The 14,475-nt window shown below is 39.4% G+C and overlaps 1 protein-coding gene across 1 annotated transcript; it reads right to left on the bottom strand.

The window, feature by feature from the left end:
• Nucleotides 1-71: 71 nt before the first annotated feature.
• trim69 (tripartite motif containing 69) lies at nucleotides 72-6,650 on the bottom strand. The gene is made up of 6 exons (XM_012876386.3): nucleotides 5,766-6,650; nucleotides 5,384-5,479; nucleotides 3,930-4,163; nucleotides 3,275-3,297; nucleotides 3,070-3,185; nucleotides 72-1,757 (listed from the first exon to the last, which is right to left on the bottom strand). The coding sequence occupies exons 1-6, from the start codon at nucleotides 6,399-6,401 to the stop codon at nucleotides 1,213-1,215; spliced, it is 1,650 nt and encodes a 549-aa protein (XP_012731840.2). The 5' UTR covers nucleotides 6,402-6,650; the 3' UTR covers nucleotides 72-1,212.
• Nucleotides 6,651-14,475: the final 7,825 nt, after the last annotated feature.

Raw genomic sequence — 14,475 nt, forward strand, 5'->3', positions numbered from 1 at the left:
CTTACATTTCAACAAGGGTGTCGAGAAGTGTGGAGGGCACTGCAGGTAGACTGGACAAGGCTTTGCACAACTCCGTTTTAAATCACATTTATTTGTATTACTTTAGATCTATAACTATGATAATATGTACAGAGAGTAAAAATACAAAACATCATTAAAAAGAAAATTAAACCTGAGTTAACTTCATAGGCAAAGAGAAAAAAAGAAAAGCAGGGTTAAAGCTCCCAAAGTAGTTGCTGTTTGAGATCTTTTTACATTAACTTTTTTTTCCTGCCAAGTTATACTTATTGCACCAATTAAAAGTGGAACTGCTTCACAGTGCATACTTTCAAATCATCAAGCCAGCCATGTGAGTGAAAATATACGATTGTAGTGGCAAAAGGTTAAACTTCAACTTATATTTGTTAAAAATTAGAATACAAATGTACAAATGAGTAGGAGAGTCCTTTATCTCTTCTCAGTCAGGTGAATATACACAGAATGGAGTTCTTCATTGAAGCATGCTTCTCAGAAATAAAACATTCAGCAGACAAATATTCCACAAACTCAACCGTATGTTTTAGGAAATGCTGCTCATGATACAGGATAGTGCTAAATTAGGTATACATAATGGAAACTGATGATGTACAAACTTTTAAACAAATCGTTTTGCTTGTATGACATTGTGCAAAAGTTTTAAACCACACTTGATTTGAGGGCTTTTTTTCCTCGAAGGAGCCAGATGTTTTTATCTTTCAAACCGCCATTCATTGTCTAATTTTCTGTCAAGGTAAATTTACCTTATGACGTCAGCAAATTGGGTGATATTTGCTGTCAAAGAGGCAGACCTAAAAAAAAAATAACAGAATCTAAAGTTTTTGAATCTGGAAACAAATCTCAGCAGTTTGAGGTGCGTCGCTCTTCGGTTGATTATCAATTCTAGGCACATTTTATACTTTAGCAAATATCTCCCATGGGATCACCTTGTTGATGCTACAATACTATTTTATACATTTAGACTGTTATTATTTTGTTATTCCTTATTCATTCAATGAAAGAAACTGGATCAAAGCCTTGAGAAACGTAGGCACCACTTGAAAAGTTTCCAAGAAAGTTGATCTTCCTGGACGCAAAGTATAAATAAATGAGGTGTGACTCGTGACTTTTGCACATTGCTGTGAGTCTCATTGGTTAACTTCAGACATGTTTATTTGCTACCCCCTATTTCTGTCTTTAGATCTTTGGTAAGAAGACTTTGAGAGGCTCATTTTCATGCACTTTGTCAAGGAAGCCGAGGTTAAAGTACGGGTACAGAGTCTCAGTGAAGGTCTCCCTGAAGGTGTACAGGTGGGTCATGCTCTCTGCGTTGTAAAAGGACACCAGGCCCCGCTTGTAGTCCAGGTACACACCGATCCGGGCCAGCGGCTCCTCCAGGGACAGGACAGTGGGAGGGGACGTGCCGGCCATGTACCTAACACCGTACGAGAGGGTGAGAGTCCAGAAGCCGTTGGCTGGGAGGGCCTTGATGACTCCTTTTCTGGGAACCGACTCCCGGGCTACCCCCACCGTCCACACAGTGCTGCTGTAGACCTCAATCTCCCAGTAGTGTCGCCCGTGGGTGAAGCCCTGACTTGCGAGCAGCGACAGGGCGGCGTTGAAGCGGTTGGGGTTGTCCTTCATGGTGGGGTTGAAGGTCTGGTAGCGGACGCAGGTGAGGGAGGAGCTGAGGCTAAGCCACGGGTTGGCGGTACTGGAGTTAAACGTGATGGCTGCTGGAACTAAACAGAAGGAGATTCTTTGGTGAGATGTAACGCCTTGCAAAAGTATCTGTGCCCTTGAACATTTTTTACGTTCTGTGATGTTACAACCACAAACTTTATTGTGATGCAATCTAATGGGGTTTTATATGATAGACCAACACATAGTAGAAAAAAAGAGAAAAATATACATTTGAGAAGTAAAACTCTGAAAAGTGTGGCATGCATTTGTATTAAAGCTCAACTTTAGAAAAATTGTGACCCTGGAATATTCTTGAATATTGTTATACCAATTGCAATTAACCCAGATTTTACCCACCATTCACTTTCTTTTTCATTATCACAACATTCCCTGATCTTGACCACTCAGATTCATATCAGATTTAGGCAAAGGTAAAAACAAATGTAGCCAGTTATATTATTGGCTACAATGCACCTGAAATATGTATAAATATGTATAAATAGTGCATCCAAGCAGTCTTTTGCACTTGTGATTCAGCAAAAAGATTTTTTAAAGGTCCTGCCATAAATTCTTAATTAGATTAGGGTCTTGACTTTGACTGGGTCATTTTGATGCATGGACATGCTTTAATTTAATATACACGTACAATATATGAACATATACAGAGTATACTGTGTAGCATTGAATGCTCCACTGATTGACTGAGACAGTAACGTCATTGCTAATACTGGCAACTTTCACTTCATTCTGTGAGTGAGGCAGTCATACTGGACACTAGAGTCGGGACGCCCCAGTTAGAGCCGACTTTCCAAGTCAGATTTATGACTTTAGGAGGCGTTCTTCTTATTTTCCATTCTGGAGATTTAGAAAATCCAACTTCTTTCCTAGTGAAAAGCATCCTTATCACAGGAAGCTGCCAACACCTTTTCCTCTAAATAATTTGAGCCTTCACAGGACAGCTGTGTTTATGATGAGATTAAATTAATAATCCGATTACCTTTGAAACCAACTGGTTTCAAAGGTAAATAAGGTAAATCCTTATTTTATTTAGGTAAATCCCCTAAATAAAATCCACTGGCAGCAGTGGATTTTATTTAGGGGATCGAGGCTAAAGGAGGCTGAATACAATAGCACAGCACACCTTTAAAATTTAGTTCATTAATTATGTTTCTTCCACTTCATCATTATGTGTTACTTTGGTTTGATCTTTCACATAAAATCCAGATAAAATGTGTGTAAATTTGTTGTAATGTAAAAAAAAAAAAAAAACTGAAAAGCTCTAGTGGTATGAACACTCTTGCAAGACACTGTAAGTTCAGCTTTACAAGATTAATATCTGTGCAGTTCAGTAATTTAGGAGGCATTCTGTACCTGGATAAAGGCTGCCCTTCATAGATTTCCAGACTCTGTACTGCAGAGGCCCCGCAAAGCGGCCCTCGCATAGACTTGGTGGTGTAAAAGTTGGTTTCTCAAACTTGAAAGAAGGCCTGCCAACAACAACCAGCAGTGAATGGAGAGAATGAAAAATACCTCTTTTTTTTTAAGGAAATCATACCCTAAAGTTTCCCACACTCACCTCTGGAGCAGGACTTTGATGCTCTAACACGAGGGACAGGAATAAACACAGGAAAAGACACAGCAAACGATAATTAGTGATGTTGGATTAGAAAGAGAAGAAATCTTTTTTTTTTTTTTTTTTTCCACATTACATCAACGTCTGAGCTCATGCAGACCCACCCTGCGGGATTTCTCCGTGGCCCGGGGAAAGTCCCACAGCTGAAGCCAGAGATAATGTGGCAACGTGCCTGAGCTACAGTCCTTATTCTCCAGATGAGGGAGAGAGATTACTTGCCTGCATCCTGTCTGAATTCCCTGAGTGGTGGTCTTTTGTTTTTCAAACGTCCAAAAAAATTGCTTGCATTAACAATAAGTTTCTGTTCTGATATGGTCAAATACGTGTAAGGCCTCAGAGAAACTTAAAACACAGACTCTGCTCGGTAAAATCTGGAATGAGGGATGCTAGCACAAAAATGCATGTTTTGACAAAATTAATTCCACCTTTGCCAAGATCCTCTATAAGAACAGATTTAGAAAAAAAAACAATTTTTTTTTAAACCAACAGTTCAGCATTTTTCCACGATTTTCAGCCCAACGGCTGAGTCATCATACTGGTAATAACTTCCAGATGAGCCGATCTTCACTGTGCGTAGATTTTATACGGCTGAACTCACCCGGAGCAGAGTGAATGGGTCCTGCTCTTTGAGCTTGTCCTCTATCTCATGGACGGCCCTCTGCAGACGGGAGATTTCCACGCACAGCAGGGCCTTGTGCTCGTCCAGGCGGATCAGTTCCCTGCGCTCCTCCGTCTTCAGCTTCACCTGTAGCAGCTTCTCCTCCTGGTACAGGAACTGGTGCAGGTCGCTGAACTGGGCCTCGATGCGCTGCTTCAGGTCAGCAGTGTGCTCCTTTGGGTTAGAGACAATGGGAATGAGCGGGGACAGACTTTAGGGAGGCGAACCCACGTGAGAATTAAGGCGCTCTACAAATAAAGTTGTATATTAGGAAGGTTATAGACAAATCAAATACAAAGATTGTTTCTAAAAAACACTTTATGTGGAAAAAGTTTGAAATCCTAATAACTAATAGTGGTGTTTCTAAGGACTATCAATTTGCTGTTAGCGTCTGATCAATAATTAAAAGCTAGTATTATAAACCCCAGATTTATAGTGTTTTCTTTAGGCTTAACACCCTGTTGTATCTATGTCTGAGGCTCTTATTTTGAAGTAAGGAAGGAAGTAGTTCCTGTGATGACCTTTGGTGGTTATGAAGGACTTCTCAAAAAGTTGGCAATTACCTGTGTTGCCAACTCGGCACCTACGGAAAACAGGAAAGCTTCATAATTTTAAGATTTATGTGGCTTAAAATACGGGACAATCCAGCTAAAACGGGACAGTTGGCAATCCTAGCGATGTCCTGGCTCTCACTACACATCCACACAGACAAAAAAAATGGCCAATTTTAATTGCCGTGCTTTTATCCTTACCTTTCTTCATCTTGATATGATGTGGTCTTAATATTATCAGCTCCAATTGCTCAACAACTTCATAATATTTCAGACAGATGCCGGTATCTACTATTACGTTTTTTTTTTCAAACAAAACTTTATTGAACACTTACAGTAATAGTTCCGTAAACAGCGTGCTGCTGTGTGACGTCTACTTTCTCCTTCTATTATCTGTGCTATGGGGTCTTGGACTGTTCACGAGGAACTCTAATGCTAGTCGTATTTAATTAGTAGCAAGAACGACCATGCAAAAAAAAAAAAAAATCAGGTTTCACCAAAGAATTGGAAATGACCTTCAAGACTTGCAGTATGAATGTAGCCTTAGAAAAACTTTGCCTGGAAAGATCTACACGAAGGCAGTGTGAGACTTTTTAAAATCTTTATATTGTGTCTATATTGTGTATCGTTTAAAGGCATAAAAGAAGCCAGTTTAGTCGAGGACCAGGCACCACATCCTCTTTACTCCAGCCTGGGAAGGCAACACTTGAGTGAATAACTGCTGAGTTGCAGAATTTAGGAATCATCTAGGTTATCAAAAGAGTCAGACTTAAAGGTACATTGGTGATTGTTTTGTGTCTTCCTAATATAACTGATTCAGTTTTTAAATGTTTTTAAACCCACCTTCAGCTTTTTCACTTCATCTTCAGCCTCCCTGTCACACTGCAGCGCTGTGTTGAGCTCAGCTTTTAAGGAATCCATGGAGCTGTTAAGGAATCCCTGTCAGAGCAAAAACACAACATATCTGAACTGTGACTCACTGCAAACACAAAGGCACAATTCTTAACCGGCTTTTTAGGGGGAAACATCTGATAAGTCCAGAAACTTTAAACCTGAGGGAAAAGATATAATCTTAGTCACTTTATGTACTGCACTGCTAGCCAACATCTTATTTATATTTACCACCAGATTGATTGCATGCAGTCCTAGCTCTTTCATCACCAGATAAACTTAAAATCCTGCTGAAATATGTCCTGCAGACATGCAGGCTCCAAGCTAAACTCACCCTGTATTTCTGTTCAGCCTCCTGAACACATGTCATGGTGTGATTTCTGTGTTCTTGGGACACGCCGCACACCAAGCACACCAGCTCCTGGTCCTCCTCGCAGTACAGCTTCACCTCCTCTCTGTGCCTGCTGCAGCGTGGGACGGGAGCAGGAGCCCTCTCAGCGCACCCTGCGTCTGCCAGGCATCCCCCACTCCCGCTCTCCTCCAGACCGTGGCAGTAACTCTCCACGATGTTGGCCACGATGCGGTTGGGTCGGTAGCTCTTTCCGGGGTACACCTTTCTGCACTGAGGGCAGGAGCCCGTGCCGCCCTGCCCGGAGCCCCTTGGCCCTGTCCAGTAACCCTCAATGCAGCCCTGACAGAACGTGTGGTCGCAGGGCAGGAAAACAGGCTGCTTGAAGAGATCCAGGCATATGGAGCAAGTCAGATCTCTGCTGATTCTGTGAGCTGAGCTTTTGGCGACTTGTCCAGCTATGGAAGAAGGACGCAGCTTTTCCATTGCTGTTTGCACAGCGAAATCTCCTTCTTTGGGGTTCCAGCTCTTTTTCTCAGGCTTTACCCCCTTGTTAAGTCTTTCCAAGTTTTGTAGATAAACTGTCTGGACTTTCTTCGCGTCTTTCTGGCTGTTGTTCATTCCTTTGCCTTTGCTGTTTTCCCTTTGTACTGACCTTGCAGCTGGACCCTGGAGCGCCTTCCTCTCCTGCAGTCTGCGACCACTCTTTCTGGCCTCCAGTCTTCCTGTTGACTACTGGGAAAATAAAGTGGGAGGCGTAGAAGTAGCTTCAGCCTCAACAACAGATAGCGAGGGGATCTCAGTGGCCCCCTCCTTTCCCCCACTCAGACGTCACATAGTCAGGAAACTGAGGCGGGCCATGGATATTCTTTTCTTGGCCCATTTGATCCACGAAGGCTGTGCAAAAACTTTTGCTTCAGTGGACTCTATAACCCACCCAAAAAGTAAATCTGTCCATTGAGCGTCTGTGTTTGTTTATATTTGTTTGTTTGAGCGGAAACAGATCTTTGCGTGATGTTGGATGTCAGGTTTCCTTTATCTTTTTTTTTATGACAGCCCTCTCCACCCTCAGCCAGAAGTAAACAAAATCATTAAAACTGTTAAACAATGACATGTGAGAAACAGCAGGAAGAAAATTTCACAGAGGAAAAGAAGATACATCCTGCATGAGATCATGTTTTCCTGTGTGGATGTTGGTGTGCATACAAATGATAAAACCTCCTAGTTACACAAGTTGGTTTTGCAGAACTTAATGAACATATGTGGAGTTTTGCTAAAGTATTCATACCCCTGTAAATTTGTCACATTTGTTTTTCATGATACAACCAAAAACTGAGCTTTTATTTGGATTTATTTCCTAAAAAGTAGCACATAATTGTGAAGTGAAAGGAAAATTATCCAAGATCTAAATGCACATGCACACGTTACACAATGGAAATTAGATTAGGATGGGAGAGTGGCTAAAGGCCATTTCTGGACAGAGACATTAAGAAGGTGATTTGGTCAGATGAGACCGAAATTGAACGATTTGGTCTACAGGTAAACCACTGTTTGAAGGAAATCTAAAACACCCAATAAACTCAGTGACACATGGCAGTGGCAGCATCATGATGTGTGGGTGCTTATCCGCATAGGGGGTAGAGAAGCCTGTCAGTCAATGCAAAGATGGAAGGAGCTAAACACAGGCCAGTCCTGAAAAGAGAAACTCTTCCAGCAGGAAAACAACACTAAACATAAAGTCATAGCTACAGTAACATATTTTAGATAAATTAATTTGCATATGTCAAAATCCAAAGTCAATTCTGAACACTTGAACACTAATGTTCACAGACACTCTCTGTCTAATCCATCTGACACTAACCTATTTTACAAAAAAAAAAAATGGATAACAATTTCAGCAAAGCTCCCTTGAAGACTTGCTGCTGTAGTTGCAGGGACATGAGGTTCTGCAAGCTATTTATTTAGGGGGATGAATACAACTGCAAGCCATACTTTTCAGATTATTATTTGTAAAAAAAAAAAATCTTGAACATCATGAGTCGTATTCCTTCTAATTCACCATAATGTTAGAGTTGGCCTTTTGTGGTTAATTGTGTTTAAAGCTATTTCTTTATTCGGATCCCTGTTAGCTCCCACAAAGTGGTTTCTAGTCTTCCTGGGGTCCTCAAAAAGTATAAAAGTACAATGTATATATCACAGTAAAATACAATAAAATACACAAACTACATTAAAACCTTTACATTAGAAAACAAACAAAAAAAACATTTAAACACAGGAGTTATGACAGCACAGAGTCAATTTACAATAATCCTGCTAAGTGACCTTTGATTTCTCTTTTAAAACATAGTTTATTCTTCATGTGTCGGATATGTAATGGATGATTATCCCATAAATATTTGTAATTTGCTTGTTATTAACTGTGTTTGAATTGATATTAGACATATACTGGTTAGTCTGTGTGATGGGAAAAACATTCATTTTATTTGTTTTATGATATTTCATGGAGACTTGCGTTGTATTCAACAAAAAGGGAACTCAAAGTGAGTAAAGTTTTCTAGAAATATGTGTATTTTTCCTTGAGTTGAGCAGGTAAATAAGACTATTTGCCAATGGAATAAGGTTTTTGCACTTGAAATAAGAACAACTCATCTCCATCATCTTATTTCAAGTGCAGGATGTCTAATTATCTTATTTTAGGGGTAAACATTCCTCATCCCATTGTATTCTGATGACAACGCTCTTTTTAAGAAGATAGTCCAAGGCTGTACAACTTTATATGTGGCCAAAATAAAGTAAACTTTGACTTCTGAGAACTTAAGACTCTGACTCCTTTCCTCGGGCTGCCAACAAAAGAATTGGGTGATTGATAAAGCTAAAAAAATAATGTGCAGCTTGTTAGTCTATCACATAAAATCTCAATGAAATCCAAAGACGTTTGTGGGTGTAGTGTGACGAAATCTTAATTTCTAGCTGTATCAATATTTTTGCAAGGCACTGCATATCGGTTTAGGCTGTGATCACAGCGATTCTGTAAATAAAGAATGCAACGAAAAAAGCTGCAGGAAACCCTGACAGTTTATAAGAGTTATAAGGTGTTACATCAGGCTCTGTAAACTAAACTGTCAGTATTTGTTTACTAAAATGATACTTTTGGGATGTAAGTTTAAATCCAATCTTTTCTTTGTGATTGAGCTCGCTATGTTCATAAATACATGTCAGAAAATAATAACCAAATACCCGTGCCTTTAAGCTCAGCCAGCAGACACCTAGTGCTGTGTACAGCGATAATGATTTTAACAGGAGAAAGGGCCCCCAAACAACCTTGGGCAATTCCTGCCTGGAAGGTGTTTTTTGTTTCGGTTTTCCATTGTTTCATGACCTGGAAAGCCCTACGGGTGGAGCTTTGTATTTATTAATATACTTCACACATGTCTATCCAGAAGGAGGTGCCTTTAACTGTACAGTTTGTTGGAGGACAACCCCTCTGGCACACTGCAGCTGCTTTGAAAGGATGATATGAACAGTGGGGACCTCTGGTGTTCTGAAAAGAGGAGTTATTATATGAGATGCAAAAAAGGTTTATTAAATAATAGTTCTGCTTCTTGTAGCAGATTCAAAGGCATAAGAATATCTTGCATACTTTATATGTAGTTCTTCTATGTTCCATTCCCTGTAAGTTCTATTTTTTTCCCCTTAGGTCATTAATTATCTTTTCTTCTAGACTTAATGTTTATGTGTGCTAATTAATCCCCTCGGGTCTTGTACACACTGAGGATCTTTATAAAAACAAATATCTTCCCTTCATAGTTTTCAAAAAATAATATCATACACACAGGCTCCTTTTCTGATAAGTATTCATCCACAGGTTTGCACGTCGACATCATCGCCATATTGAATGTGGCAGAAAGTAGTGAACCTGTGTATATGTTTTCAGTATTCAGATAGAAAGATATGGATGGAGCTTACATATACTTGTAAAAAATATAAAGAGAGATAGATAGAGATTGGCAGCCAGATTGTATATATATTTCTCTCTCTCTCTTTCTCTGACACTCTCTCTCTCCCTCATTCATATCATTCATATATATATATATATATATATATATATATATATATATATATATATATATATATATATATATATATATATATATATATATGTGTGTGTGTGTGTGTGTGTGTGTGTGTGTGTGTGTGTGTGTGTGTGTGTGTGTGTGTGTGTCATGAATATAAAAATCAATTGGGTAAATCTAAACATTGTGGTCTTCATTATTTCATAAAACTGTGTCAACCTTTTAAGATCTGGAATAGACACAGATTAGGAACAGACTTTCTGGGGGAGTATTAAAGAGATAAAATTACTAATATGAGAAAAAGGTCATAGGAGAATAAAGTAAAAAAAAAAGACAAAAGTGGTAATATTATGAGAAAGACCTCATATTATGACAATTAAGGGGGAACATTTTCAGAATACTGAGAGTTTGCAGAACTATTTTAGCCCTGGAGTAATAGGGCCAGGTTAGATTCTTATAATTATTTATATTCTTTACGAGAATAAAGTCAGGAGAATGAAGCCAAAGGGATACGAAAATGAACTCGTAATATTAAAAAAATAAAAATATTACAAATATAAACTATATTCTGAGATTAAAGTCCCTCTGATACTGTTTAAGTGACTGAGTAACTGCAGATTTGCCACATTCAACATGGCGGACGCTCTGACGCATCACAGCATAGGCAGAACCCGCCCAACGAGGCGTCTACGTATATAATGTCTATGGTTGCCAGGGTAACGTCAGTTGTAAATAAGCGATCGGAGATGCCGTTGATTTCGTAGCTGTGATTTTGTCCAGTTTAACATTGATTACACACACATTGTTAACGGTCAATCACAACATCAGCGTAAAAATCAGCACCTCTCTCGTAGCATTCATCATTTTTCCTCCACTGTGTGGTCAAGTCTATAACAATGCCCGCACATGTGACGTCAACGGTGCATTAATGTTTCAGACTGCGTTGCGTCGGACACTAAAACTCCACTTTGTCAGGTACAGACACAGACAATTTCAGTCAAATATCCTGAAATGGCTTCAGTTGAATAAATAAGCATAAAATATACAGAAATCTAAATTTATCATTTTCAGTTCTACCCCAGGCATTTATCTAAAATTCAAATCGACACTATTGACATGCACCAGACATCATCTATTAGATTTATAGGAGCGCTGGTTAATGAGACTTTAAATTTGACATATCAAATTGATTGTGTTAGTACAAAAAATCATTAAACGTTGGGCATTATTGGATACTTGGTAAAAACAAACTTCTTCTTATGCTTTATTACAGTTTAATTTATCCATATCTTTCATACTGTAGTGTAGTCTCAGCCAGCACTTTTCCTTCTACAATGCATAAAGTCTCTGTTTTTTAGAAACATTTTGTCTGAATAGTAACCCAGTCAAACCCATATTTCTTTTCAACACAACTCAAATCAACTCAATATTTCTAACATTAATATTTACCAAACATGTACTTCTACGTATCATATTTTAAAATCATGCTCAACTGGAGAACTTTGTTTAAAACAAATTCTACTGGCCGAGCTCCAGAACTACTCACACCCAGGGGTCAGTCCTCAAGCCGTCACAGGGGTGCCAAATTATGGATCTCTAAATGTGACCAAAATGAGCAGGATTTGTTTTTCTTATTGGCCACACTGAGGTCCCAGAGTCCACTTCTGACCACTTCAGTTGTCTCACTTGCCAACTCTCCTGGTCTTCTCGGAGATGTAAACAGAAAGAGGACAAGAAGGAGGAAGCAAATCAAACTCTTCCAACTTCAAAGAGTGTGCATCTCACACTTTTTGTTTAATCTCTTTTTTTTGTGTAAATATACTGTAAAGATTTTTGTTTCACATCACCTACAGTACTCCGATGTTCGCAGCGTCACAAAGTGACTTTCTTTACAAGAGATTTGCTTTTCATCTCCTCCAACTGTTTGATTGTTTATGTACGTACCATATTTTCTGCACTATATGGTGCACTGGATTATAAAGTGCATCAAACAAAACAAAACAGTCAGATAAGTGAGTCAGACTTTATTAAACGCTTTCACGATAGCTCTCAACATTGCTCCATTGTAACACAAAAAAGAAAAACAGTCCGATACCGCTAAATCAATCATTAGCATATTCACAATAACTCTCAAAATTGTTCAGTTATAACAAATAAAGTACAACACACTTCTTCAGCTCATTCCTCATCCACAAATCCCTCAGATTCTTCATCTTCAGTGTCCAGCTTTAACAGTTGGGTGATTACGGCATCCAGCATACACACACTGTAATATTATGGGGAAGCACAGTATGTATTACGCCACTATGCGTCTGACTATGGTAGCCGAAATGCTGCAAGCGGTGCGGCTTTGTAGTTTGTAGTACTAAAACATTTTGTCAGAGCACAGTGTACCACACAAAACACTTTGAGGTCAGTAAGCACAACTACAATTGATCCATATACAAGGCGCTCCGGATTATATGGCACGCTGATAAAGTCTTTTAAATACGCCTTACAGTCCAGAAAACACAGTAAACATAATTTCAAGCATTGATCAAATCTGCTACATGGAGAGCGGAGGAAGTTAATTCTGCAGATTATGTGTGGCAACTGTAATTGCACTCGCAGAATGGTAATATTAAACAAATATTATGAAAAAAATCAAAAATTATAAGTGGTAGGGAGAGAGTGGGACACTAGAAAAGATCAATAAAAGAGCAAAAATATATAAATACATGCGATTCTTAACAGCTTGTTCTGCAAATTCACCTCCTCAAAGAAATTAATCTATTTAGGTCTGTCTTTCCGGTAGGGGTAGGAGTCGGGAAAATTATAGGTGTTGACATTTCCACCACCTGCAGCTCTCCTAGAAGCACCAGCATCCTCAGGGCTACTGCAACTTTCATTACACTCAATACCTTTAAGGGAAAAAAAATCTGGTACAATTGGTCTTGACGCTTCTTTGTGTTTTTTTTTTACAAAGAGCGGAACATGACTATCCTGTTTATTCTAACATGAACAACCGGATACATAGACTGCAGAAGGCCTGCAGAAAATCAGGTCGCTCGTGCCGTTGTGTGTTGCATTAGTTATGACGCGCAGTGACTGGAAAGAAGAGAACGGCAGTGAGATATAAAAGTTTCATCTGCTCTCGTGCATGAGCCCTGTGGATCTGCAGGAAAGGGAGTGAAAGAATGGCGCACAGTGCAATTAACCTGCGACCTTCAGCGCTGCCAAACATTAATGGCCGGGGCAGCATCTTCAAACGTAATGAAAACAGGGAATGGATTAGAGCTGGGAAGTTAATTAAAGAATTAAAAGTGCTGCTGTGCTGTAGTTTATCTCATCCTCATGAGGGGGGGGGGGGGGGGGGGGGCAACAAGGGCAAACAGAGAAGTGTTTTACTTTTGGTTCAAATTAAACAAAATGAAGTTAAGACAAACTGAAAAGGTTTTTATCAACCATAGATGGGGCAAAAATAAAGGGCTTTATTTAGTGGGGGTTTGCACTAAATTTCTGTCACAATGTTGCTATGAAATTATTTTAACCTAGAGAAACATAAATCTTTTTCACAAGTTGTATTTAATGAATTGACTTTTAAGTGACAAAATCTGCATTGTTATTAAACCCACAGTAATCAAACAGCACAAAAAGCTAATTACCAATACATACAGTTCAATCTGAGTATTTCAGTGCCGTGCAGTGAATAAATGAATTGAAGCACTTTGTGGCATAAAACAATCGGCGGCAGCCAATAGAAATATGAATATGTGCGCGTGCGGCCATGCATGTCAGTTCAGAGAACAGTCCAACATTTATGAGCTGAGAGGAAATAAAGGAAAGCCATCTTTAGATCCAGACAAGCGCACAGAGCACATCTGCTCTGAGCAACACACACCCTGAATTAAACCCAGAGCTGGTGCGGAAGGCACCTGGGAAACTGGAGGCTAAAAATAACCTCGGTGTCTGCAGCAGAGAGAGGAAACTGTCGGAGGCACAAGGACGCACAGAGTGACGATACTGAGTTTAAACACGGCTCTGACTGGGGAGAGTGCTGCTGGAGGTGGTATTACAGCATTTAATTATTTTATTGCTAATAAACAGGGGGGGAAAAAACTAATTGTAGCCAGGAATCAATAGTACACGTGGAGCAATATGTTTCAGAACTGCTCCACACTCTGATAATCCAGTGGTTCAGCAAAGACAGACACAACCATTTTTTTTTTTTTTTTTATAAATATTTTTACAGGTTAGGTTGACAGCAGTGGCACCCAAATACTTATGGTATTGTAATGATTTCCCCTTCTATATCCGACACTTGTTTGAGACACTGAAGCAAAGACAGTAACACCGATTGCTTCACCCAGGCTTGATTTTTTTTCACATCCCTCCTTTCTTGCCACCCTTGCATTCCAGTCAGCTTCAGATCAAGATAAAGTTATTTTTATCAGTTGTAGGCCCATGCATGCTAAACGGTCTTTAGATCTGTCCGACTTGCTTCAAATGCATGCTCCCAGCAGCTACCTGAGCACCTCTGATGATGGTACTCATTGTCCCTCACAGTGAACTACTTCTGCCAACATGGATTTGTCTATTTTCTTTCAAGTAAACTTCCCATTGAAAGCTCCCCATTAAAGACA

The sequence above is a fragment of the Fundulus heteroclitus genome, unplaced genomic scaffold (genome assembly GCF_011125445.2).
Source record: "Fundulus heteroclitus isolate FHET01 unplaced genomic scaffold, MU-UCD_Fhet_4.1 scaffold_70, whole genome shotgun sequence".
Taxonomy (NCBI): Eukaryota; Metazoa; Chordata; class Actinopteri; order Cyprinodontiformes; family Fundulidae; genus Fundulus; species Fundulus heteroclitus.